Source organism: Lolium rigidum, chromosome 7, assembly GCF_022539505.1.
Source record: "Lolium rigidum isolate FL_2022 chromosome 7, APGP_CSIRO_Lrig_0.1, whole genome shotgun sequence".
Classification (NCBI taxonomy): domain Eukaryota; kingdom Viridiplantae; phylum Streptophyta; class Magnoliopsida; order Poales; family Poaceae; genus Lolium; species Lolium rigidum.
The window spans coordinates 150,645,936-150,673,574 of record NC_061514.1 but is presented as its reverse complement, the minus strand read 5'-3'; the positions used below and the strand labels follow the sequence as shown (position 1 = coordinate 150,673,574).

Genomic DNA, 27,639 nt, shown 5'->3' with positions numbered 1-27,639 from the left:
CCCCGCCCCCGGGATTCCTCCGGTCTCCGCACTGCCTTCCACTGTTCTTCGTCCCCGAAATTTGTTTATTGATGGTAAATGTTTCTTTTCTTTTTTATGTCGAATTATCTGTATTGACAATCATGCAATATTTGGAGGAGGGTTCTTTCTATGCGTCAGTGTTTGGGTTGTCAGATGCAGCAAACCAATTTCTTTTTCTGTATTTAATTAGGTACAACAAGTGAGGCAGTGAACAAACCAGTATTTGGGAAGGAGTGAACCAGCGGATTTGTAAGGAGAGATCCGTTCAAATCCACTGGGTGCAAGCTACCTCGAAGCATCACTAGTGTATCCACCATCCATGAGCCATGAAATGTACCAGCGGGTTTACCTACTCAACCGGTAATCCATTTACATTTCAGCACTTATCTCCGCACGTCCACTCATATTTTAACATTTCTTCTTTCATCTATACACAATATGCGGTATACTGCTACTATGTTGTGTTTCGTAGTATGCTAATCAGATCACCCGAAATCATAATCTGTTACCGAAATGCGGTGCGAACAATCTTTGTATGCTTCAAAAATGTTGGATGACCCCATTCCCTTCCTTGTAGCATGGGGTCATTCATCGTATCACAGTGCTGTTAGTGCACCTTGTGTTGGTGTTTACAAGCAGTAGCGATATTTTGGGTAAAAGTTACAAAATTCGTCCAGTAGAGGAGGAGCCCCGTGGAATTTCCATCAAGTAGAACCGACCGTAGGATAGCTGAATTTGCTCAAGTTGAACCCTGGTGTACAGGCGCACACCACGAATTGCCTACCAGTGCGATATGGCCCTGTTCTCCTTTTAGGTCTACACGCTATCCACTCTGATTTATTATCCAGTGCACGGTTTAGCTATTATCTGGGGGAATAAGATTATCCAATATGATTTGTGGATGATATGTTTGTTTGTGAGATGCTTTAGCTGCCTGCTGCTTCTTTATTGTGAGATGGTTATATTACTATGTTCTTTGTTTAATGTTTATTACTTGCTCATTAATTTCGTACATTTTCATGTAACATGTACTGTATATTGTTATATATAGATTCATACTGATCGATGTTTACCCTTTACCCACGTGGTTTTGTTGAAAACAGATTTCTCTTAATATGTTTGTGTAGACTGTCTACTTTTGTTCATTTTCTACCTGACTTACCATACAATACCATACCATGCCGTCCCGATACCGGCATACTATATATTTGTGTCCGCATTTGAAATTTTGAATACACTGTGTGCGATATGGTTTCATTCACTATTCTTTCAGGCCTATTAATCACTAGTAGGAAAAGCCTCATCAGTGGCGCACGAAATTTGATTCTGTGGCGCATGGTAGGTGCGCCATAGAAACGTCACCACAAAAATAAGGTTTCTGTGGCGCACCTGGCCGTGCGCCACAGAATTAAGGTTTCTGTGGCGCACTTGGTCCGGTGCGCCACAGAAATAAGTAGTTCTGTGGCGCATGTGATATAGCTGCGCCACAGAAATAGGTGCGCCACAGAATTATTTTTTGGTGCGCCACAGAACTATCTTGATTTTGTGCTCCCTGGTGTATTATACAGGTTTTATACTGGTTTTATACACCGTATACAGGTTATATACTGATATAATATAGACAGATATAATATGGACATATATAATCATCACATCATCATCACATTACTTAGAGCCCGATCGAGTTATACATATAGCTCCATACAACTCATAATCCATGGAAATTAATTAAGTTCTCATCATCTGTAGATACAACCGAAGTGACACCGGCCGCCGCCTACACTAGGATGAAATAGAGTACCGCCGCGACGATGGTGAGCAAAAGCGAGAGCACAAGGAAGGTCTTCATCTTGCTCTTGTTCGCTCGGTGCGCCCTCCACTTGGCAACCGCCTCGTGTCTAGTCGGGTACCCTTTGTAGCAGTTGCCGCCGAACTTGTGCACTGTTTCTTGCACTCCTCCCACTCCTCGTACACTCCCGGAACCCGCCCTCGAACACGACGTAGTACGTCATCTCTATGGACACAAGGCATATTAGTATATAACGCAATGGAAAGAGTTAGAGGGTTCACATGCATACATATTCACAAGAATTAAAGCAAGGAAATAATAATAAACCTAAAAGACATATAGCATCGGTATCACATAAGTAATATGGTTCAACGATAACGACTACAATAGTAATTGAAGTACAACAACGACCACCACCGTTTCGAGCAAATTAAGCAATTTTAGTTTACAACACGGTACAAATTGTCCATCGATTCAAAGTAATGCTAGGCACACCGGCCTCGGTCAACGAGACGTCTTCTTGAGCGGCTCCGGGAACGGCTTGTACAAGTCCTTCGTCGTCCACGTCCTTCCATCACCCCTGCCTATGTAGGCGGTCTTCGATATCCCTCTTAGGCAACGCTCTGGCTGCGTGTAAGAGTCCCGATGCGTTGGATACATCTTGTAAGATAATTTCCGAGAGCTTTACTTGGATGCGATGGAAGTCTTCTCTAAGATCATCATCACTGATTTCCCCCGACATTTTAATGGGGTCTCGCTTACTAGGTGGCGGAGACATCATCTCGCATCCTCGACAAACCCTTTAAGGTGATGGAGGATATAGAAGGCCTCCTTAATGCTGCCAGTGGCTGCTTGATACAAGGGAAGTTGATCACGTGCTTGAACCCGATCTTTTTAGTGTCCGGCCTGATATATTGCCCATTCTTGTCGAAGGTGCCTCCATTTTTGGAGTAGCCAAGGATAGCTTCATCGAGAACACCCCTTATTCTATTGTAGTCTTTCTTCGTCGTCGTACTCGACGAGTCGAAATACTGGGCTAGTGACCACTTTGGATCTAGGATGATGAGTGTGCAGTATTTGTCCCTGCTCAACACATGCAATTGAAATGGAATGTTGGAAATGATCGGCAATGGAAGAAATATATAAGAAAGCACAAGTTACGACGGCCGTGAGCGGATGTGTACTTACTCGGGAAAGACGAGGCGAGAAGAATGGTGTTGTTCTCTTTGTGCATGAGCATGAAGTTACGGAGGTACCGCACCGCCTTGGTCCGTGTCCTTGAGCCGTCCCGGAGCTGGCTATCTCGCATGTAGTAGGGATCCGCTACCGCGATGTGGCGGGGTCTCTCTCTGTTGATCTTCATCGAAGATTGATCGCGTATAGGCGGACCAAGTTATAGTCGAGCCGTTTCGAGTGAAATAGATTGAAGACGTCCTCGAACGCTATGAAGAAGATATCGCGGGGTCTTCATTGACGAAGTTCGGTCGGACGGCACCTTGACCGAGAACACCGGGTAATTTGGATCCTTTTCTTTAAGAAGGACGCTCTCTTGATAATTAATAGAGTTCTGCAAAGGGAGCATTTGTCCACTTGCGAGGTGTTCCATGTCCGGAGGCGGTATAGGTTTACCGGCTTCATGACACCGGGGCAAGCCATCCGGTGTAGGTGGTACCATGTCGTCGGCCCGGATCCTCTTAGGAGCAGGCTGGCTCGAAGATGCGCCCTTCTTGGCTCCTCTCTTCCTTCCCTTCTTCACCGACCTATCGGGGGTGCTTGTGGTGCTCGATGGTGGTGCTTCGGGTGCTTGGTGGTGCTTCCGAGGTTGCTGGGGTTGATTTGGGTGGCTCCCCGATGATCCTCTTACGCAGCGTGTTAGGGCTGAAAACGGTAGCGAGGCTTGACTTGAGCTGGATTGCCGGCCTCCGGAGGAGTGTCTTGAGAAAGACCCGTGAAGACCGGGCGCGCTTCGTGACTGTAGGGGGACGACCAAGTTGATCGCCGTGTGTGCGGAAGGCTTGTTCATCCATAGGAGGCATGTACATATCTTGGCTGCAGGCGCCAGTGTTGATGTAGGCATCGATGTCATCATCATCATCTACATCGTTGCCATCAAGTGGCGCCATGTCCTGGACCTTAGGTGGTGGCGGTTGCGATGCCGCCGCTTGGCGTACCGTGCGTCTAGTAGACGGTCGTTGCGGTAGCGCTCCCAACAACTGTTTGAGGCGTACGGTGGTGACGGCGATCGTCGGTTCCTTCCGGGTGGCGGCGGCGACCGCCGGTTCCTTCGGGGTAGTGGGGGCGGCGACCGCCGTTTCCTTAAGGGTGTCGTCGGCGGCGGCGATCTTGGGCCGGATGATAGGGGAGGTGGCGCCGGTGCTTTTCTTAGCACTCGGAAGACCCCCGAGACGAATCCGGTTCTTCGGCCATTTCATAATCCATGAGGTGCAATCCCCAAGGGGCAAAACGTCGCCTTCGTCTGTGCCCGGAGGTTGAAAGGGGGGATGGCGTAGCGGTACTCCAGCACTACCATTACCAACTTGACCTTCGCCACGTCTTCCTCCAATCCAGAGCCGTGCATAACGCGGGAAGCCATGACAAAGCCGCTAGCAACTTCCACCATCTTGCCGCCGGGCTCCACCGTTTGCAGAAGTATGCATTGTTCATCCTGAGTCAGGGGCGCCATGTTGGGCATCATGAGATGGCGATCACGAAAGGCATATATAGTTAAAGAAGATGACGCGAAGGAGTAACTAATGAGTTTACCTCCTTGATGGCGTCGATCTCGGCTACTGTCGATACAAGGGCGGCGGTTGGGGGCGTCGATGCGACCAGTTGGAGCTGCGGCGGCGGTTGGAGCTGCGACATCGGGTGGAGCGGCGGCGTCTGGTGGAGCCCCGACGCCGGCGTCGGGTGGAGCGGCACCGTCGGCGACACGTGGAAGCTTGAGTGCTGCCGCTGATGCTGGGCACATGTATCGGCCCCACTTGACCTCCCGCATTCCAAGCAGCTAACCCCTCCATCAACCCAGGGGGATGATCTGCCGGATCTTCTCGTCCAATAACTTGTTCATCATCTCCGTGTTCTCCACGGGCTTTTCGGCCACCAGCTTCGTAGTGACTCCACCTTCTTCTTCGGCTCCTGAACCTCGGATTTATCCTTAGCCGACGACCTCCTCTCCCGGCTTTCTCGTCTTGGCATCCGATCCGTAGTACTCGGATAGCTTCATACTTGTGCCAAAGCCGGACACACGGCCACCCGACGTCGGTGGCTTGTCCAGCTCCCTCTCCTTGTATTTGTTCATCGCCCTGTTGAAAGGCGTGTCCCACGGTTCCGTCGACCCCTGGGACGTGGGGCCAGCCTTCGTCAACTCTTCATCCTTCAGACAAAGGAACTTTAGGTTAGCCCATTTGGCTTCATTGCCTAATAAGATGAGCGAAATAATATAGAACTATCCTTACCAGGTACTTCTCGAAATCCCTCACGTCTTCGTAATCCTTAATAAATTCCCCCGTCTCCCAGTCTAAGTAGTAGCGGGACCGGACAAAGTTCCTAGCATGTTCATCCTGGATTTTGTGCCAGGGGTTTTCTTTCCCCAGACGTACCATCTCGGCATCCTCCTTGTCCTAAGTGGGCTGTTTTCCTCGGTAACCGCCGCTTCCGCAATGGTGGGTCCCTAAGTTCAAATCCCGCATTTTCTTCCCCGGGCGGTCCATTTTTTAACAGTGTCACTCTCTAAGTAAGACTTGAATGCATTAAAGTCTTCTAAGGAGAGCGACGGGTCTTTGCTACTTATCCTCTCCCAGCTTTCACCGGCCTCGATCTTTCTGTTCAGCCGGTTCTTCCAGCTGCTCAAGACGGTGCTCATCTTCGTGAGAGCTAAAGAGTCCACCTTCTTATTGAATGGCTCCGGGAATGTGTATCGTTGGTGAAGCTTCTAGAGGAGGGATTGGGCGATAGCCTCGTTCTCCTTGCTTCTGAGGTCCTGAGTTAGGATCGGCACGGTTTCACGGACGATGCACCCTAGTTGCATGTCGTACCCTTTGGCAACCCACGAAGGCTCCATCGGTAGGCCACTTTCGGAGACTACCGTGACAAGCATCGGTGACGTTGGCGAGCACTTGCGGCCTCCGATCCCTCCTTGGCCTCCTCGCCGTCCTCTTCTTCTTACCCTCACGAGGGTTGCCGCCGCTATCACCTTCCGTGCGGTTGGCCGCGTTCTCTTCACCGGTCGTCTCTTCACCGGTCTGGGCGGCGTCGTCCCAGGTATCGTCATCGTCGCCGGTGTCGGCGGCGGCCCCCCGGCCCTCTCCCTCGTCGGTGTCGGCGGCGGCCCCCCGGCCCTCTCCCTCGGAGGCGGCGTCCCGGCCCTCTTCCTCATCGCCGGGCGACTCGGCGGCGGCCTTCCGGGGCCGCTCGTAGCCCTCCCAGAAGTCCTTGTTGGCCTCTCTCGCTTCTTCGTTACGGCTCCTGGGCTTAGAAGTGCTGCCCGACATGTTTATTTGCACTTCATTAAAAAGAGGCAAAAAGTTAATTAGTACAAAAGTCAACCAAAAAATTCGGCATGACCTTTGCTATTTTTTCTACGTAGGAGTGCCCATTTCTCAACCGAAACGGAAGTTAATCAACGCTTCGGGAGAAATGGGCAACTCAATGAAATCCCTGCAAAAGCTGGAGCCCACATTCATCACCATATTCACAGATTCTAACCATGTTCATCATCATACAAAATTGTATCCAAATACTACTACATCAAAACCTGGAGCTACAACTACATCAAAACCTGGAGCATCAAAAAACTGAAGCATCAAAACCTAGAGCATCTACAACAAAACCTGGAGCATCAAAAACCTGAAGCATCAAACCACGGAGCTACAACTACATCAAAATCGAAGCATCAAAACCTGAAGCATACAACTACATCAAAACCTGGAGCATCAAAACCTGGAGCATTACACTTATACTTACGGTAGCACTAACCACTTATACTTACGGTAGCACTAACCAAAGTAGCATCATTAGCTTGAACCAAGAATTGCTAACAAATCCTAGCTAGCGATAGCTAGCAATAAAGAACATCAACATATAAAATTCCGAGAGATAATTAAATAGCAGAAGCTTGAGCATCATATGGAAATGCTAGTGACTTACGATAGAATTTCATGTACTAGTAGCATTATTATCTTGAAACCCCAAGCGATAATTCAAAATCAACAAATCCTAGGCGGTAGCATTTCATTTTATTAACCCAAGCATTTTCATTTTCTAAACCTAAATTTTCTACGCCAACAAATCCTAGCATCAATTCAAAATCAACTAGGCAGTAGCATTTCATTTTATTAAAAAACCTACTGCATTGTATTGAAAAACCTACAGCATTGTTCATTTTATTGAACCATTAGCTCTACTGCAAGCAATGAATTTAAAAAAACAGCAAGCAATGAATTAAAAAAAATAGCAAGAACTTTATTAGCTCTAGTGCAAGCAATGAATTAAAAAAAACAGCAACCAATGAATTAAAAAATAGCAAGAACTTTATTAGCTCTAGTGCAAGCAATGAATTAAAAAAAACAGCAACCAATGAATTAAAAAAAATAGCAAGCAATAAATTAAGTAGCATTTGACTGCATCATTTGCATTTACATTTAAACCAGTAGCATCATTTGCATGAACAAGAGAACCTAAATCAATTTCTAGATTGTACATTTCATCATTTCATCATAGCATCATAGCATCATTTCATCATTTCCATTTAAACCGAGTAGCATCATTAGCTTTCACCAAGAATTGCTAACAAATCCTAGCAGTAGCATTGGAGTCATTATTCTATTTCATGAATGCTTGTTCAATGGAGATGTAGTGTCTGGCCTACATGATACACTACTAAGTATTATTGGCCTACATGATGTAGTGTCTGCCGACGCACATCCTTGCAAACTCTTTAATACGAAAGGATGAAAATAAGAACATATCAAACATCACCCGATAAATAGCGAGATACTACATACTACACTTTAGCCCGAGAATTGGCAATGGAAGTCCAACAAAACCAATAACATATACATACTACACTACGAGCATGCCACCAAAGTAGATATAGGTCATTTGTTTCTACATCTAGCTATGGAGCCCCTGAATTTCATCACATAGAAAGAATATAATGCCATAACCAAGAAATTAGCTACTTGCTAGGATCATGGCAATTCTTTGATGGCTTGGATGGCTTGGATCATGGCAATGCAAACAACAAGAACATGAGACAATACAAAATCTGACCAATGTTGCCCTTCTTCTCCGAAGTTCGGGCACAAGACAGGTGGGGAGGGGACAAGGGAGTGGGGAGGGAGAGGGACTCTCACCGAACGGCGGCGGTGGCGGGCGCGGTGGTGATGGCGTTGTACGTCCTCCTCCTCTGCGGCAGCGACTCGGGCTGCGCGTCCTCCTCCTCGATCTACGGGGCGGCTCGGGCTTGAGCGTCCTGCTCGGCGGTGGCGTGGCGGTCCTCCTCCTCCTCTGCGGCGGCGGCTCGGGCTCGCGCGTCCTCCTCCTCGATCTGCGGTGGCGGCTCGGGCTTGGGCGTCCTGCTCGGCGGTGGCGTGGCCGTCCTCCTCCTCCTCCTCGGCGGCAGCGGCGCTAGGTGGCGGCGCTTGGCGGTGGTGGTGGTTGCAGTGGCGCTAGGGTTGTCGGGGAAGAAACTGCTGTTGTGAGTGGGGAAGAAAGGGTCGATCGAGTTATTTCACCAAGTGTCTAAATTCTGTGGCGCACCCTCCATGTGCGCCACGGAATTGCATTATGTGGCGCATCGGCTCGACATGCGCCACGGAATCCCTTAATGCTGTGGCGACACTTAGCAAAACAAAATGGTTTACTTGCCGTGTGCGACGGTTACTTAGCACTAGCCCGGTGGTTAAGGTCAATGTTAGCCCATTAGTAGCCGGGTTCGAACCACGGCTGCCACACAATTTTTCTTCCTTTTTTTCATATTTTAATTACATTTCAATAAATAACACAACATTATTTAGTAATTAGTAGAGTATTATATATTACTTGTCTCATACAAACATGTACGTTCTTGTTTCTCTCACACACACATGCATGTACTTGTCTAACATACACTCACACACATGTGATAGACCAAAAAAAGATCTTCGTCCCGGCTTCGAGCTCTAGCTAGCGTCTCTTCGCAATCTTCTTGCCCTTTCGGTTGTTGGCGGTTGAATACTTTATGCCGGCCACCTTCAGATTTCTTCGCGTGAACGGACAACCTTTAGAGGGTAGGGAGGTCTTCCTTCTTACTTTACTAGTAGTAGGCATGTCGAAGTGCCTGTCGAATTCCTCCTCAATCTTCGGGTCACCGTTCTTGTCCAAGTCTTCCTCGTTGGCGTCTCCTTGCATTCCTATGATGCTGCTCCTCTTGCCCCTCCTCACGACAACACGGCTAGGCCTCGACGGATCGGTGATGAAGAAGCATTGGTCAACTTGGCTACCGAGTACCCATGGCTCATTTTTCGCGGATGCGTTCTTCGATTTTGCATCGGGTATAACCATGGTTGTGAAATATCGGCCTTCTTTTTCGACCTTCTTGGCCCATCCGACACGAAACATTGGCACCGTCTCTCGACGGTAATTGAGCTCCCATATCTCCTCGATCCTTCCAAAAAATCTTTCCTTGACATTAGTCTCGTCATCGGCGTATGACAGCATAGTTACTCCTGAGTTTTGATTTTCACTATTTCTGTCCTTTTCCTCGGTGTAGAATCTGTAACCGTTGATGTCGTACCCCTGATAGGTCCTTACGTTATGCCCGGGTCCCTGCGATAAAGTGTATATGAGTTTTTCATCTTCGGTAGAAGGCATTTTTCTCTGTGCTTCAAGCAGTTGAGTTTGCTTGAACCAACGCGTGAAGCTGGAGTTGTGCTTTTTGGTTACGTCTCCCATCTTCCTCGGCCGGCCCATATCGATGTAATTCTGCTCGACCATGCTTTTGTGCTCTTGCACGAAAGGTTCGATCGATTTTAAGTGTTGTAGCGTGACCCGGTGAGCCCTGTCAAAGTCGTCGCGTCGATTGTCAATGCCGACATGGACTAAGCGGTAGCCCTCGCGGTGACCGACTCCAGCGAGCCTCCCGAGGTGTGTCCTGGGGGGTAGACCAACATGATCCTCGTCGTCCTTGGTGCTTAGATAATTCTGGCAGAAGGAGATGCAGTCGCCCCTTGGCCATGCTTGCGTCTGGACGGGCCCTATTGCGAACGTATCCTTTCATGACACCGTTCTGCCTTTCGAAAGGCATCATGTTGTGGAGGAACGTTGGGCCGAGCTGCTTGATGTCTTCAACGACATGGAGAAGGAGATGGACGCATATATCATAGAATGCGGGCGGGAAGTAAATCTCGAGCTCACATAGTATCACCACGATCTCATCCTGTAGCATCTTGAGCTGCCTCACGCCGATCGACTTCCTGGTGATAACGTCAAAAAAGTTGCAAAGGCCAAACGGCGTATCACGGACGTGCTCGTCCATTATGCCTCGGATCGCAACGGGAAGTATCTGCGTCATTAGCACGTGGCAATCGTGAGACTTCATCCCGGTGAACCTCTTCTTCGCTACGTCCGGATATCCGCTATATTCCCCGAGTAACCGTGGGGAACTTTCACTCCTAGGAGGCACACGAAAAGCTGCTCGAGCTCCTCCGGACTCGTTGTGAAGCGAGCAGCGGGAAGCGACACCGCGTTCTTCTTAGCCCTTTTGCGGAGACGTTGAGTCCCTTCGTCGATCATCATCATCATCGTCGTCGTCGGTATCGGGGCTTGAAGATCTTTCCCGATGCCAAAATGTTTAAGATCGTATCTTGCTTTCGGTCCATCCTTGGACTTTTACGAGTTGCAAAGAGTGCCAAGCAAACTCTCGGTAACGTTCTTCGTAATGTGCATGACATCGAGGTCGTGGGGCGTGTGGAGGACCTTCCGGTACTCCAAGTCGTGGAAAACGAGACCTCGCTTTCCATACACCGAGCGGCGGCTCGGCTTCGGTCGCTTCTTTCCCGGCGCTGGGCACTCCTTCCAATTTTTCGGAAGATCATCGATTTCTGCGCCGCTCCTCGGGCGTGGGGGTCCATCGGGCTCATCTTTACCATTGAACGGATCACCGCGTTTTCTCCACGGGTGATCCAAGCGAAGCCACCTTCGAGCACACGGGTACACGGTTTTCGAGGATCCGGGATCCCTTGGTAGTTGTAGATGCGGGGTCCCGTCCATGCACTTCACACAGCCGTTGAATCCGTGGCCGACCTGGGCAGATACATATGCGTAACCAGGATAGTCCGTGACCGTCGTGATCAACGCGGCTCTCATATCGAAATAAGTTCTAGTGTAGGCGTCTCACGTACGGGGTGGTGTCTTCCACAACGTGTCTAACTCCTCTTTCAGCAGCCCGAGATACAAATGCATGTCGACACCTGGTTGTTTCGGCCCCTGAATGAGAATACTCAGGTGTATGTACCTTTGCTTGGTGCACGACCACGGGGGTAGGTTGTAAGGCCATACAAACACGAGGCCGGGTGCTATGCGTGCTACTCGGTTGCCGAACGGATTGAGTCCATCGGTGCTCATACCCGGCCTGATGTTCCTTGCGTCGCCCGCGAACCTAGGGAAGGCGATGTCCAATGCTTGCCATCGTCCGGCGTGCGAAGGGTGTGTCGGCATATAGCCCATCTCCGGATCTTCTTCGGGCTTCGCCTTTCCGCGTGCCATTGCATGAGCTTTGCTTCCTTAGGGTCCACGAAATACCGCTGCGGACGGGGAGTGATAGGAAAGTACCATACCACTTTTCGAGGTACCTTCTTGTTCCCAACCTTGTACCGTCCGTGGCCGCACACCGGACATGTGGTTCTGTCCTTGTACTCGCACCTATAAATCACACAATCATTAATGCAGGCGTGGTATTTTTCGTGCGGTAGGTCAAGGGGACACACGACTTTCTTGGCCTCCTCGATACTACTTGGCAATGTGTTCCCCTCGGGAGACGATCGTGCCGAAATTTTAAGTTCTTGCTTTGAAGCTGGAATCGGTCCACTTGTTACTGCGTCTTCATCTGCGGGTAATCAAGCGTTACATGCAAGCGCGTATCCTGCGGACGACACCCGGGAAAGATCGGAGTCATCCCGTCTTTCTCCATTTGCGACAACTTGGCTCTCTCTCTAGCTGCAACTCTATCGTTGCTCGTCTCCTGGAGGAGAAGATCTTGAACATGAGAGTCCCGCAAGGCCGAAATTAGCGGGGTCGCGCCGGAATCTTCTTCTTCATCATGATGATCTTCTCCGCCGGCATCTTCTTCTTCATGATGATCTTCTCCGCCGACTTCTTCTTCATGATGATAGTCCCCGTCGGCATGATGATAGTCTTCTTCATGATGATAGTCATCTCGCTCGACATGGTCTTCATGCGCACCATTTGATGGGGCCGGCCGCGCCTGGTTGTCTTGCATGAAACCGTGCCTCAGCAGGTGCTCCTCCAGTTGTCCGGAATCAGGGTTGATCCAGCGCTCGAGTTTGCATGATCGACACGGACATCTTATCTCGGCGCCTATTGTTACGAATTATGTCCTCCTTCGCGTCTATCTTGTATCTAGAGATTCGAGCGGAACTCATCGAGAGGACCATGCTTGCCTGCAAATGGTATACATAGAACAGGAAATTAGAACCGCAACAAATGCACACACATGCATGGGCCGTACCTCTCCTCAAGGTATTACATGGAGCGGAAAAATTCGGCATGACCTCTCCTCAAGGTAGGACATATGGGTAGTGCAAAATTTGCCGAAACGGAAATGAATCAACATTTCAGCAAACATCCATGCACCACACCGGCACACACACAAGCGCTTCACCTGCAACAAGCATCCATACACACGACGGCCACACAAGATCTACAAGCATATGCATGTCTCCTCCAAGCATATGTATGTCTCCTCCAACTACTCACCTTGTAGATTCGATACCGAGACGAGACCGTGATCGATGAGTTCGAGAGGAGGAGAGAGTATGGAGAGCCTTCTCCTCGACTCCAATTAAGTATCAACCAAAGTAAGTGCAATAAATACCCAAGCAAGTGAAAAGTAGAGCCAAAATGGTATGAGAGAGAAGGAGGGACGAGCTAGATGGAGGAAGAAGAATGGCTTGTGTAGTGTGGTAGGTGGGAGGTTGGCTCACTTTTGTAGATCTGGTTCGCTAATTCTGTGGCTGAACACAGTGCGCCACAGAATGCCTTATTTCTGTGGCGCACCGGGCCAACTGCGCCACAGAATAGCATTTTTTTGTGGCGCACTGTTTCCTGCGCCACAGAATAAGGAATTTTTGTGGCGCACTGGGGTACGTGCGCCATAGAAATAGTAAAACCAATGATTGGGGATGACAGGTTGTGGGGCCCACCAAGTTTTTGTGGCGCACGGCCCGCTGGTGCGCCACAGAATTAAGCTATTTCTGTGGCGCACCATGCCTGGTGCGCCATAAAATAAATTTCTGTGGCGCACTTTTAATGGTGCGCCACAGAACTAAGCTCCGCTATAAGGGTTTTCCTACTAGTGAATATTTAACCTACTCTTGGTGTTTTGACCAAGTGATTTCTGTACTTAGCCATTTTGTAGGAATGTTGAAAATACTTGCAAGTGCTTGCTTAGAATAAATGAAGAAGTGAAGGACAAAACAGATTTTTCAAAATATGTGCTTGACAGCAGAATATGTTACACTTTAAAAAATTAATGGAACGGGTGAATGCAGTTAAGTAGTTTTTATTGGTTCCCTCACTCCCTGCAATGGGTACACTCTGTATGATTTAAAATACATTCATGTTCTGACCAAAGTGTGTATGTTTGTATGTGACCAAAGTGTACCTTACCAAAATTTTGGTCGTCACCAGTAAGGTCATTTTCATTTGGATGGTTGCCAAATTTTTGGCATGCCAATGATCGTTTGCCAGCTCTATTCATTTTGTGTGCAATATTGGCCAACTCATAGTCACGCAAACATCAACCAAAACGTTGCTAGCCAATGTTTTGGTAGGACAGCTTGCGATATTAACCAAACGCACCATGTAAGGGCATGTGAACGTTTGCGTTCATGCGGACAAAATTTGGGTCTCCCCCAGCCCAACGGCCCGACGCAAACTGACCGGGCTATCCGCTTAGACGCATTTCTGGTCCAAATTTGGGCCGCGAATGCGGCGCAGACGCGGCACGGTAAAGCGTGCCCGTCTCCCTTGGACCCGCCTAGCAGCTACCTTCCTCGCTTCGTTTTCTGCGAGCCAGTGCAGGCGGTGTCGTTTCGGTAGTCTGCGCCGCACTAATAGCACTGGCTCGCCTTCCGTGCGCCGGTGCTGGCAAAGGCGGCGCGCCACGCGTTGAAGACGAGGCCTCGGCTGCGTCATTTTTAAAGTGACCAGGCCTCGACATCCAGTGCCCACGCCATTGCCACTTCTCCCCAAAGCTTCCTCCCTATCTCAATCATGGGCAATGGGTGGCCATTCCGTAGGTCTAACCACGACCATGATGCCAGCTCATCTCTCGGCGGAAAGAAGAAGGAGCGCCAGCGCCACTACATGTCGATCGACGTCGCATGGCAGCTGTTTGAGGAGAACAAGATGGCACCATGGGGGGATGTGATCCTGCCGTCCGGTTCACCTCTCAATTCCCGCCACGTGTTGGTGCATCCGATGCCGTCCCAGGGCCATGAGCATCGTGACGAGGTGCGGCGCCGCCTGTTCATCCTGCCGCCGGATCTGCGCAATGATCCGACGATTCGCCCTCCACTCCGACAACTGGCTCATGTTTGGATCTTGGGAATTTGAACCGTGCCGCCGAGCGGGTTACCTCGGTGACGTGGACTTCTTCAACCGCGAGGTTGGAGTTGGCCTGGCCGACGAGGAGAACCAAGACGAAGGCCACAACGACGAGGAGGACGTCGGCCAAGGAGACGCCCTCTTCGTCGACGACGTTGCTCCAGACGAGGCGGTGAACACGGAGATCTAGCCACCAGACCTCACGGAAGAGGAGGCCTTCAGCTGGCCGTCGCCCAGGGCGAGCTGGAGGAGCTCGGCCGGTGGAACGGCCTCGCTGTCCAGCTGCGCGAGTTTGCTCTGGCTCTGAGTGCGCGCCGGTGCCTCCTCCGGTCACGCTAATGCGTGAGCACGCACACGCTCCACCACCTCCGCGTGCGCGTACGCTGCCACCTCCTCCCGCGCCAACGGCTCCACCGCGGCACAACATGGTACTCTCTATTGGCCATATTCGTGGCCGCCTCGAGTTGTGGTTGTCATCGAGGAAGACGACCAGTAGGCGGCCGTGGAGGCGCGCCAGTTGCTTAGGATTTCATCTCTAGTCTTTTTTCGCCACTATGTAAATTACTTTCAGTTTAAAAAAATGTCAACAAATTAAAATGTGTCGGGCCGCTTCCCAAAAGCAAACGGTCAATTGTGCCATGGCAGCCAATTGGTGTCCACGGCCCGACCGAAACGGACACAAACGGACACTTATGGTGTCTGTTTTGCATCGGATCGCTGGAGATGCCCTAATTATTTATATCGATGCAAGAATAGTTTTGATGTGCTCATTTATGAAATTGCAGGTATATAATATTAATCTCTCTTGGCAATATTCTTAACAAATTTAAGAGTCAAAATATGTCAACGGGGAACATACGAAGATTGGTATGTAATTGTCAATAAGCAACCTGAGTAGGAGGAAATTACTAGACCGGACTGAGTTATTGTTTAAATAACCAGCAAACAAATAGTCTCTTTTACTAATGAGGATTAGAACATGTTTCTTCTTGGTCATCGTGAAAGATGGCGAAAGCGTTAGAAAAAAGCTGACCTTCGCTAGTAGGTCGTGTTGCCATGTGTCATTCTGTGGCGGTTCAATTTTCCCTTCGCGAAGGTTGGTCTTTAGCTAGTGGTACCCGAAAGATGGACATCATTCGTGTGCGATGGTGCTCGATATGTCATGTTGCTTAATGACACCTCCCAAGCATGGCGGGATGATTGTTTGGCCCAATAGGGCTCAGTTCTTTTGGGGCTTCTGAGCGGCTTAGGGCTAAGTTTTTAAGCCGTTTTTCAGGATAACCGGCTTGAGGGATTTCTTCACGAATTGAGGAAGCCACCAGAGCCTAGTTTCCCGAACTCCCACCGAAACGGTAATATTGCGATGCCCCTATTCTTTGCTTTGATTACGTTTTCCCCCGTCGATAACCAGTCAACCAATCCCGCACAACACCACATCTTTTCTTGTCTCCACTCGCGATAGGGTTCTGCCGCACAACGCCACCTCCACCCGAAGATGATGGTAATTACATGAAAGGGATTTGTATTGATATCGCTCTAAGTATGTTTCCTTGGAACTATTAGACTTTGTGTCTTCTATTTGAGTTGTAATCAACTAACAACGACCTCTTAATTTTGTTGTAATTTTAAGCACTTTATATTACAACAAAAAACAACAACAACCAAGCCTTTCAGTCCCAAACAAGTTGGGGTAGGCTAGAGTTGAAACCCATAAGATCTCGAAGCCAAATCATGGTTCCGGGACGTGGATGGCTAAATTCCACGCACCCCTGTCCATGGCTAAATCTTTGTCAATATTCCAAACCTTCAGGTCTCTCTTTACAGACTCCTCCCATGTCAAGTTTGGTCTACCACGACCCCTCTTAACATTCTCAGCACGCTTTATCCTTCCGCTATGCACTGGCGCTTCCGGGGGCCTCCGTTGGATATGTCCAAACCATCTGAGACGATGTTGGACCAGCTTCTCTTCAATCGGTGCTACCCCAACTCTCTCCCGTATATCGTCATTTCGTACCCGATCCTTTCTTGTGTGGCCACATATCCATCTCAACATGCGCATATCTGCTACACTTAATTGTTGGATATGTCGCCTCTTCGTTGGTCAGCACTCCGCGCCATATACTATGTTTGAAAAATTAATTTACGATCATATATGCAAAAAAACAGCACAAAACAACTTACAAATAGCTTATCAGAACACAAATTCGTCTTGTGGGGGGGGGGGCATTACAGACTTTTCATTACACGTTTTCATTACACGACTCGGACAATAAGCTAGGACAAGAGAAGCCAGGGTGGCTTATGCACAAGCCTAAGCCCAAAAGAACTGAGCCTAGATTGGATGAAGACAGCTTGTCCATCGATTGTGGCTCAACACGGTCCTCGGTGGACTTGGTGGTGGTGGTGTGTGGAGGAAGAAGATAGTGCGCCTCAAGGAGGAAGGGGGTAGGGGTTAGGGATTCAACATATTAATCCCCATTCACGCGATGATGTCGATGGACATTCCCCCTAAAACCTTGCAAGCTCTCTTGAAGGTTTGCCACGGTTTCATGTGGAAAGCTAGGACTGATGACAGAGGTCATTGCTTGGTGGCCTAGGACAAGGTGGTCTCTCCGAAGCAGTGGGGTGGACTACGTATCCCTAACCTGCGCCTCCTCAATGTGGCTATGCGATGCCGGTGAGCTTGGCTTCAAAGGTCGGACTCGACCAAGGCGTGGGCTGAGTTTGACCTGAAGGTTCCTCCTCTTTCCACGGCCATGTTTGATTCTGCCACGGCGGTCACGGTGGGCGACGGGGAGAGAGCCCTTTTCTAGAATGACTGTTGGCTGAATGGCGCCCGGGTGTCGGACCTCGCGCCAAACTTGGTGGCCTTGGTTAACAAACGGCGCACCAACTCCCGCATTGTCAAGGAGGGTCTCGAGGGGGAGTGGCTGCGCGATTGCGGGCCAAACTTGGAAACCGCCGTTGTGCCAAAGTTCTTCCTTCTTTGGGGTATCCTCGCCAACGTCCAGCTCTCGATGGAGCGTGAGGATTCTTTTGTGTGGCGGTGGACGGCTGACGGCACCTTTTCCGCCAAGTTAACCTATGGCACCTTTTTCCCCGGGACCACTGTAGCGCCGGTAGCCCCTGAGATCTGGCGGTCGAGAGCTCCCTACAGCTGCAAGTTCTTCACGTTGCTTGCTGCTCGGAACAGATGCTGGACGGAGGATAGGCTGCAGCGCCGTGGTTTGCCCCACCCGGCGGCCTGCCCTTTGTGCGACCAAGAACCGGAAACCATCCAGCACCTCCTTCTCGGCTGTGTGGTGGCTCGCGAGGTATGGGCTTGGGCCTTGGCGAGGTGGGCTAAGATGGAGTGAATGCCATCGGCAGACACCGAGCTTCTACCGTGGTGGTCATCCCTGCCCTGCCCTTCGAAGGTGCGGAGGGACCTCTGGACGGCAGTTATCTTAATCTTCTGGTGCATCTGGAGGCATCGGAATGATGTGGTGTTCAATGGAGCTAGACCGGAGGCTCAAGCCATTAGAAGTAGGATCAAGGACGAGTTTCAGAGTTGGCGTCTAGCTAGGATTTTCCGCTCGGATACCTTCGGTTTCCCCGAGCCGTTTCCTTTTCCGTGGAGGGATGGAGATTAGGCTTTCGCATAGGGAGCTATCACCCCTTGTTGACAGCATGAATTCTGTGGTGTGGGCCTTCTGTCCCCTTTCTTCTATGTGATCAATACACCTTCCAGGTATATTCTTGAAAAAAACATATTAATCCTGAATGCATCTAGGTGCTCAAAATATTCATGATGGAATAGCCGGTAAATGTCACGATGTGAACTGTGCCGAACACCAGTAGTATTGCCTTCGGAAGGTTTGTCTCTCCAATGCCACATTAGCGTAAAGTGGGGACGACAATAGAATGCCAACATGTTGTTCAAATCAGAGTGCGTCTGTTGGATGTTACATTGGTCGTTGCTAGCACCAAGAACAGTGAACGTCGATGAGGCTAGGAGGGTACTAATAAGCAGCAGCAATGGTTATAATGAGGAGGTCATATTGTGCAATGGTGTGTGTTGCGCTAATTGGACTCCTTTGACATACTCTGTTTTGATGAGTGAGTGTTGCGACTCCTTTGACATACTCTGTTTTGATGAGGTGGTGCCACCTAGAAATGCTGTTTTTTCACAACAATTATTCTTTTTTTTAACACAGAAGATATTTTTTATTGATCTAGCAACATTTTACAAGGAGAAGCGTGCAGTGGGACACGCAAGACACAGCGGCTACATTTGCATTTAGGCAAACTCTGTTGCTTGTACCTAAACATCTGAAAGAAAAAGGCCTGCTCTGAAGCTTAAGAGCTAGTCTAGCCTGATGATGAGCTCTAAAATTGAGGCTTCTTGATATGTGAAAAACCTTGGAAGCATCAAAGGAAGAGGTAGCTACCATGTCAGCAAGTTCTGGTCTGATTACCCAATGTCCTGGAGCATGGAGGATTTCTCTGGTGGAAGCAGCTTTTGCCAAGGTAGCGTTGTCCGTCAAGAAGGTTGCCTGCTGAATTTGTAGTTTGTATGCAAGTTTGATTGCAAGCAGTAATCCAAAAGCTTCAGCCTGGATGGCTGACGAGACTGGCGGCGAGATGGCCGAGATGCAAATCTGGGAGCAAGGCCTGTCACCACCAATTTTCATGTAGATACCTAGTCCAGCATGTACTGGATGGCCATCAACTCCAGGAGACCAAGCAGCATCAGAGAAAATGATCCAGCCTGAGATGTTGGAGATGTCCCCGATCGTAGTTCCCGGAAAGGGAGTCATCTGCTGGCAAGCTTCAGCCAGCAACTGTGTAGCAGGGTCGGATGCTTCATCTGAATTCCCCCCCTGAGCTAGAGTATGTTCCTCAAGGATGCTGCAACTTCTAATTTGGTGGCATGAATGATGGCGTTTGCTGCCGCGAACACGTGGGTTGGCCTGCAAATTTTCCTGCCAAAAAGTGTATCGTTCCGAGCTTTCCAGAGACACCACAAGAAAGTGTACAAAGAGGTTAGATTAATTTGTGGGTGCCCTGAGGTAAGCAATGCTTGAATCATGTCAGGAATAGAGTGATGATTTGAAGCTAAAAATTCAGTTTTAATGAACCAAGGAGAACAAAACGAAGCGGCTTTAGAAAATGGACATAGGAAGAGCATATGCATTTCATCTTCAGCACTTCCACACCTTGAACAGTTTTCCGTAATATGTTTAGAGAATTTACTCGCCCTCTTACCAGTAGGAATAGCTTTCCTAAGAAGCCTCCAGGCAAATGTCTGAACTCTTGGTGCCATTTGCTTGTCTTGCCAGATTAAGAAGAGCTACTGTTTGCCGAGGAACTATCTTCGGCCTCTGCCTCGGAGGAAGCTGCAGGTTGTTGAAACAGTGCGTGTATGCACTTTTGGAGGAGCATTGACCTGCAGGGGTTAGTGTCCAAACCAGAGTGTCCTGTCCAACAGTGTTAATTATAGGAGTTTGAAGTATTGCATTCGCAGTTTCTGAACTAAACAGAGAATTGATTAGTGGAGCATTCCAAAGCTTTTGACCGGGTATCCAAAGATCCTTAACGGTAGCTGGATATACAAAAGGTTGGTCTTGAATAATAAGGTGATCATATATGGTTTCCCATCCCACAAACCAGGGAGAGCTGACTGCTGCTACCATCAACAATTTGATAAATGGAGGCTGATATTAAAAGTGGCTTTACCTTAAGAATTGCAGCCCAAAAAGCAGATTTTGGTTTGTTTGCCTTGGCTCTCCAAATGGATGTATCATGATGATATTTTGCCTTGAGAATCTGAGCTAGTTGGCTATAAGGTTCCTTTGCAAGTCTCCAAGCCGCCGAGAGGACTAGGCCTTGATTAAGTGCCTGCATATTCCTAACACCAAGACCACCAATATTTTTTGCAATACAAACATCTGCCCATGCTCTAAGGCACAAGCTTCTAGTGGTTTGATCATCCTGCACTCCTGTCCACCAGAAATTCCTTATGATTGCCGTTAGTTTTGAGAGAAATTTCTTCGAGAAAAGGATGTTGGACATATAATAGACAGGGATGGAAGAGAAAACTGATTTTATAAGAGTTAATCTTGTTGCATGGGAGAGTCTATTGGCTTTGTAGGAACTAAGCTTGGATTTGAATTTTTCATAGACAAAGTTGTATGCATCTGTCCTATCTTTGGAGGGTAGAACAAGAGGGTGACCTAGATGAACAAAAGTACTATCTATGTTCGGCGCTGGGAAGATTCGCTTGATGTCTTGTTGCACCTGCAAATTCACATTTTTACTAAACAAAATTCCAGATTTGTTCCAGTTTGGTGTTTGCCCTGAGTGATGACAGAACTGTTCTAGGATATGAGAAATAGCGTTAGCTTTCTGCACATTAGCTTTTCCGCAAATAATCAAGTCATCTGCAAACATCAAAGAGTGAATAGGTGGGCAGTTCAATCCGAGGGAAATACCAGTAAGATGGTTAGCCTGCAATGCTTCCTGCAATGCCAATGATAGCTCATTCACTGCAAGAACAAAGAGATATGGAGACAAAGGACATCCCTGCCTTATCCCTCTACTGCTTTTGAAACTCGCAAAAGATTGACCATTAATAATAACAGAGAAAGACGGCGAAGAAATGCATGCATGCACAAGATTTATGAAATGACCATGAAGGCCTTTGCGAGCAAGGGCTGAAACGATGAAGTTGAGTGGAACAATTATTCGTTTTGTCATTTTAGCAAAACCCTCCTTGGCATTAAAATTCAGTGCTTGGTTCTTAAGATTTGTGTTATTTAAACGGTTTTGTCATTTTAGCAAAACCCTCCTTGGCATTAAAATTCAATGCTTAGTTCTTAAGATTTGTGTGAGGTTGTAACTAGACTTGGCGAAGGATGAAAGGTGTCAAATGGACGAGATGGGTGAAGTATGTGTATCACTAATTTAAATCTAAACTAAAATTGTTTTAATATTCCATAAGTGTAGAGGTTCACAAATGTGTTTTATTCTCATAAATGGGGGTATGTCACTGGCCTCTACATCGATAGATGCCTTTTATTGCCTTATTGAAGAGTAATTATTACAAAAGGATTTCCCTGCATGAACATGTTATCCATCAAAACGACCCGTTGCACCGGCTGTATAAATCTCAGGCAACCCTTTCTAGATGGTTGCACCAATATCGATATCCCTGCGCTTCTCCGTTTGTTGTAGGTAGGACCACATACGGATCCAATGTGTAGCCAGCGGAATAATTAATAAAAGAACAAGATTTTTTTCATTGTTAAAAATATAATCATTTCTTATCTTCCAAATGGCCCATAGTAAAGCGCATACTCTAGCTCGGATCTCTACCTTTTCAATTTCACCCTGCAACCAATTCCCAAAGAGTTGCGTAATATTATTTCGGGGTGTGATGTTAAACGCCTTGAGAACTAAGTGTTAGTGGAAAGGCTTGCGAGTGCGCAGCCAGCCCACCCGGGTTTGAGTCCCAAGGGGGCTCAATTAAACGGAGTGTTATCTACCACGTATAAATCCGCTGCTCGAGAGATCTCATCATCTACCTGACAACGCATAGCCAAGGGAGGGAATCTTCCCCCGTTGGTCAACGTTTTTTATGTTAAACGCCATATCAACAATGCGCCAAACAATCTTTGCTAGCAAACACGAAATAAATAATTGTTTAATTGTTTCTTCTTGATCACAAAAACAACACTTTTGGCTACCTTGCCAATTCCTTTTAGCTAAATTATCCTTAGTGAGCACTCTACGATATAAGAATTACATAAAGATTTTTTTAAGTCGTACTTTCATTTTCCATATGTACTTGCGTAGAAAACGTGTATGATCGACCTTGTAATCTAAATACATGGAATTAACCAAGAAAGCACCTGATGTTGTTAGCTTCCAAAAAAAGTATCAGGTTGAGAGGACAAATGTACATCCATCAAGCGCCTAGCTAAATAAATCCACCTTCCCCGTTTGTTTTCGTTTAGTGCTCTCCTAAAAGTGATATTAAGTGGAGCTTTTGGCATCACATATGCTGCGGAAACTTTCTTTCATTGCACAATATTATATAACGATACATATTGGTTAGGTATTGGGGTTTCTCCCAGCTATGTATCCTCCCAAAAAAGCGTATCTTCACTGTTTCCTATCTTGAAAAAACCTCTTTTGGAGAAGTGATCTTTCACCTTCATGAGTCCTTTCCAAAAAGGAGAATCACTAGGCTTACATTTAACTTAGGACAGCGACTTGGAGTGTAGATATTTAATTTGTATTAATTCTTGACATACTCCTTGTTCATTTAATATCTTAAAGAGCCACTTTGTCAACAGATATTCATTCTTAATATCTAAAACCTCCGCTCCTAATCCCCCTTGATCATTTGGTCTACAAATGATTTTCCATTTCGTAAGTCTATACTTTTTCTTATGACCATCGCTTTGCCAAAAGAAACATGATCGAAAAAAATCCAATCTTTTCCTTACCCCTTTGGGTATTTCAAAGAAGGATAGCATAAACATGGGAAGACTTGTCAAAACCGAGCAATTCTAATTAACAAGATTACATGGTCAGAAAGAAATCCATGATATCTGATTAAATCCTATAAAGTTAAGAAGTGAGCCTAGCTCACTTGGTTAGGGAAGTGGATGTACAACCCAGCCACCCAGGTTCAAGTCTCCACGGACGCAGATTTGGGTTCTTATTATTTCACAAAAAAAAACCACTGTAGGGGCTTTCCCTACCGTATTCCTTTCAAAAAAAGTCCTATAAAGTTTGATTAAACCTAGAGAAATCCAAATAACAGATTTCCACACAAAAATATTTAACCAATTTTCAGAATACAAGGTCAGTGAGAATCAGGGCGTTCCATGCACTCTTCAACCGGTGCCACCCTTACCTTATCACACTCTATCACGCATTACCTCGTTCTTCTTTCGGTCCTTTCTTGTATGGCCAGTTGGCCACACATCCACATTCACTTGTTGGATGTGGTGCCCTTTAGTGGGCCAACATTCTGCTCCATATAACATCGTAGGTCTGATTGCCGTCCTATAGAACTTACGTACCTCTTAGATTTTGTGGGATCATATCCACTCAAAGATACCTAAAATAAGGAAAATCAGGTAAGTTCAAGAAGATTTGGAAATTTTATGGTAAAAAGGAAGTTCAAGAAAATTAGTCACAATTATTGCAGAACATACTGACTTTATTCTTTTTTTCTTCATACTTTTTGTTTGAATTTTTTGCGTTTACAGAATAATTATGATTTTCCTTTTTTAAAATTGTTCTGAAATCAGAATTAAACAAATTTACTGGTGATAGTTCTGGAATATTTTGTTTTCAATTCCCTCACTTTAATGTCTGGATATGCCGCGACCGACCTCACCTTTGCGAAGTTGGTCATGCGATTTGTATCTAAGGGTTGAGGGGTGAAATCTGCACTCTGGCATGAGTTGATGGTCATTTCCTTATAACTAAGTTTAGTATGAAGTTTACTAATTAAAATTTAGCGTGGATGCTTGATAGGAGTCAATCTTAGAGTAAAGAGGGATAACTCATCTTTCATAACAATCTTACACAATAATTTTACAGCAAGATGCTTCTTTCTATTTAATTAAGTATCCTTTTCCCTTCAAAGCCATGGAACTTCCATGTTGCAGTTTGCTCTTCTCTAACTGACTTTACTGACCATCCACAGCTTGGCTAAGGGCGGATGATACCTATTGAACATCAACTAATTGACAACGCCAGCTTGCGTCTTTTAGCTCTGTCTTGTTTGATTTTTATTTGCTGGTATACATAAAAAATGATCTCAGACTTGATTTTCGGACAATCTGATAACTGGAACTTAGAACCATAAGGGTCGAAGCCTAGAGTGTAAGATATTTCAAGAGGCCCCTCAAAAGTATTAGGAGGTGCTCATAAATAGCAGGAGTACGAATGTACGTAGAAGTTGAGAACCCGTCAAACATCGAAACGACCAAACGGCTTGAGCGCCAAGACTCGCTTTTTGGTGATGCGGAGAAGGTCTCTAACATCACAGGCCATGGCTCCAAGGTCTGCTTCAGATGCACTTGGTTATGATACAGTAACCATGTTTCTCTTCACTGTAGTTTGACGGGTAATTAACCTTTTGGGTGTCACAGGAAAACTGGACACAAGTGCTACATCTTGCATTCCTGAGCATCGGCATCATTTATGGGGATGTTGGGACGTCACCGCTCTATGTGTACTCGAGTACCTTCCCTAATGGCATCAAGAACAAGGATGATCTCTTGGGTGTCCTGTCGCTCATCCTGTATACCCTCATCCTTATACCAATGATCAAGTATGTCTTCATTGTGCTATATGCAGATGACAACGGAGATGGTAAGCTGGTATATTAGAATTTGGACATGCCAAAACCGGAGTATTTATAGTGTGTCTCCTCTACACATTGCTATTACAGGTGGCACATTTGCGCTGTACTCACTCATATCGCGGTATGCAAAGATAAGGCTGATCCCGAACCAGCAGGTAGAGGATTCAATGGTGTCGAATTACAGCATAGAATCACCCAGCTTACCGCTGAGGAGGGCACAATGGTTGAAGGATAAGTTTGAGTCCAGCAAGGCAGCCAAGATTGGGCTCTTCACCATCACAATTCTTGGCACGTCCATGGTGATGGGTGATGGAACCTTGACACCAGCAATTTCCGGTAAGAAGAATATCATATGGAGTCATATTGTGATCGTTTTGCGAAATTGCTCATGCATTCTTCTTTCATATTTCTGCAGTGCTCTCTGCAGTAAGTGGGATCAGAGAGAAAGTGCCTAGTTTAACTGAAAGTATGTGAAAAAATAGCTTCTATTATCACTGGTTAGTTGTTACTCAGATTTAATCACATCTAAAGTGTCTTTTGCCTTTCTTGTACAGCACAGGTAGTCTGGATCTCGGTGCCTATTCTGTTCATGCTCTTTTCAGTCCAGCGTTTTGGGACTGATAAGGTCGGGTACTCCTTTGCTCCAATCATTTCTGTGTGGTTTGTTCTTATTGCTGGCATTGGAATGTACAATATCATGGTGTATGAGATCGGCATTCTTCGAGCCTTCAATCCAATGCACATACTATATTACTTCAGGAGAAATGGTAAGGAAGCATGGGTTTCACTGGGAGGTGCTATCTTGTGTGTTACAGGTAAACATTTTGATGAAAAATGCAATTGAAAAGAGAATATGTAGCCTGAAATCTGAAAACGCTGCCTTATGCTACAGGTACAGAGGGTATGTATGCTGATCTAGGACATTTCAATATCAGGGCCATTCAGGTAATGGTCATGTCACTTCTTGCTTCATTGTTTTTTACTCCCAACTCTAGGTCTATTTCCAAAGGTAGCAATTTCCATCGCACAGGTCTCAGAACAGAAATATCTTACATTGGTTTCCATACTCTCACCTAGATAAGCTTCACTGCTGTTTTGTTCCCCTCTGTGGCACTGTGTTACATTGGGCAGGCAGCATATCTGAGAACATTTCCAGAGAATGTTACGGACACCTTCTACAGGTCTATCCCAGGTACAACCAACTTAAAATACAGGTTTTCTCCTTCTAGGTGAGCTAGTTTGTGATTCTGAAAACAAAATTGTTTATGTATCAAAAATGCAGCGCCATTGTTCTGGCCAACCTTCATCATTGCCATTTTTTCGGCTATCATTGCAAGCCAAGCAATGCTCTCTGGTGCATTCTCTATCCTCTCCAAGGCCCTATCTCTGGGTTGCTTCCCCAAGGTTCGTGTGATCCATACCTCAAAGCATCACGAGGGACAGGTGTACATTCCTGAAGTGAATTTTCTGATGGGACTGGCTAGCATTATAATCACAATCACCTTCAGAACAACCACTGAAATCGGCAATGCATATGGTAATTAGTTACAAGTCTTTGAATAGAACATTAGGCACACTTACTGATTTGATTATGTTGATGCACAGGGATCTGTGTTGTCACTGTCTTCTCAATCACCACACATTTGATGACCGTCGTGATGCTGCTCGTGTGGAAGAAGAACATCATCTTCATCTTGTTGTTTTACGTTGTGTTTAGTTCCATAGAATGGATCTACCTGTCTTCAATACTGTCAAAGTTCATCCAGGGTGGGTACCTGCCATTCTGTTTCGCTCTCGTCCTGATGGCTCTAATGGTAACATGGCACTATGTGCATGTCATGAAGTACTGGTACGAGCTTGACCACATTGTCCCCATTGATGATGTGACGATACTGCTCGAGAAGCATAATGTGCGGCGGATCCCTGGGGTGGGCCTCCTGTACTCGGAGCTGGTGCAAGGTATTCCCCCGGTGTTTCTGCAGTTGGTGCAGAAAATACCATCTGTGCACTCTGTCTTTTTGTTCATGTCGATCAAGCACCTACCGATTCCGCATGTTGTGCCTGCGGAGCGGTTCCTCTTCCGGCAGGTCGGCCCAAGGGAGCATCGGATGTTCCGGTGCGTGGCACGGTATGGGTATAGTGAAACGGTAGAGGATTCAGGGGAGTTTGCAAGGTTCCTCGCGGACAGGCTGAAGATATTCATCGAAGATGAGAGTGTATTTGCAGCGGATAAACCGGAGAACGAGGATACAGAAGGCCAGACGAGGCCTAGGCAGTCTGCACGCTCTGTCGTACACAGTGAGGAGGTGATAGAGCCGCAAATGAGCAGCCATGTAGGGAACATTAGTACCTATTCGCTTCAGACAATTGAGGAAGAGAAGCAACTGATTGACGTAGAGATGGAGCGAGGGGTGGTTTATCTTATGGGGTCAGCCAATGTGATAGCAGGACCCAAATCGTCCGCCGTGAAGAAGGTAGTGGTAAACTATGTGTATGCATTCTTGAGGAGGAACTTGGCAGAGGGTCACAAGGTGCTGGCCATTCCGAATGACCAACTGCTCAAAGTTGGGATCACATACGAGATTTAGAGATGTTAACTGAAAGTATGAGGTTAGGCTAACCTACAGTACCA

At 47.0% G+C, this 27,639-nt stretch overlaps 1 protein-coding gene across 3 annotated transcripts; it reads left to right on the top strand.

Annotated features, from left to right (window-relative positions):
- Window positions 1-27,639, top strand: LOC124674718 (potassium transporter 20-like). Of its 3 annotated transcripts, none has more exons than XM_047210765.1 (11): window positions 1-74; window positions 212-381; window positions 24,345-24,703; window positions 24,793-25,015; window positions 25,095-25,343; window positions 25,423-25,473; window positions 25,562-25,822; window positions 25,900-25,952; window positions 26,090-26,199; window positions 26,290-26,411; window positions 26,613-27,639. In XM_047210765.1, exons 3-11 carry the CDS (start codon window positions 24,587-24,589, stop codon window positions 27,593-27,595), a joined length of 2,169 nt encoding a protein of 722 aa, XP_047066721.1. In that variant the 5' UTR covers window positions 1-74; window positions 212-381; window positions 24,345-24,586; the 3' UTR covers window positions 27,596-27,639. The 3 variants fall into 3 exon arrangements, with proteins under 3 accessions (XP_047066721.1, XP_047066720.1, XP_047066722.1); XM_047210764.1 differs by having other exon boundaries at window positions 26,085-26,199; window positions 26,290-26,544; XM_047210766.1 differs by having other exon boundaries at window positions 26,085-26,199; window positions 26,613-26,770.

Coding starts and splice junctions, on each gene's coding strand:
- LOC124674718 (XM_047210764.1), top strand. CDS start 24,587: ATGTACGTAGAAGTTGAGAACCCGTCAAACATCGAAACGACCAAACGG. Junction 24,704..24,792: donor TCACAGGCCATGGCTCCAAG/GTCTGCTTCAGA, acceptor TGGGTGTCACAG/GAAAACTGGACACAAGTGCT. Junction 25,474..25,561: donor AGTGCCTAGTTTAACTGAAA/GTATGTGAAAAA, acceptor TTTCTTGTACAG/CACAGGTAGTCTGGATCTCG.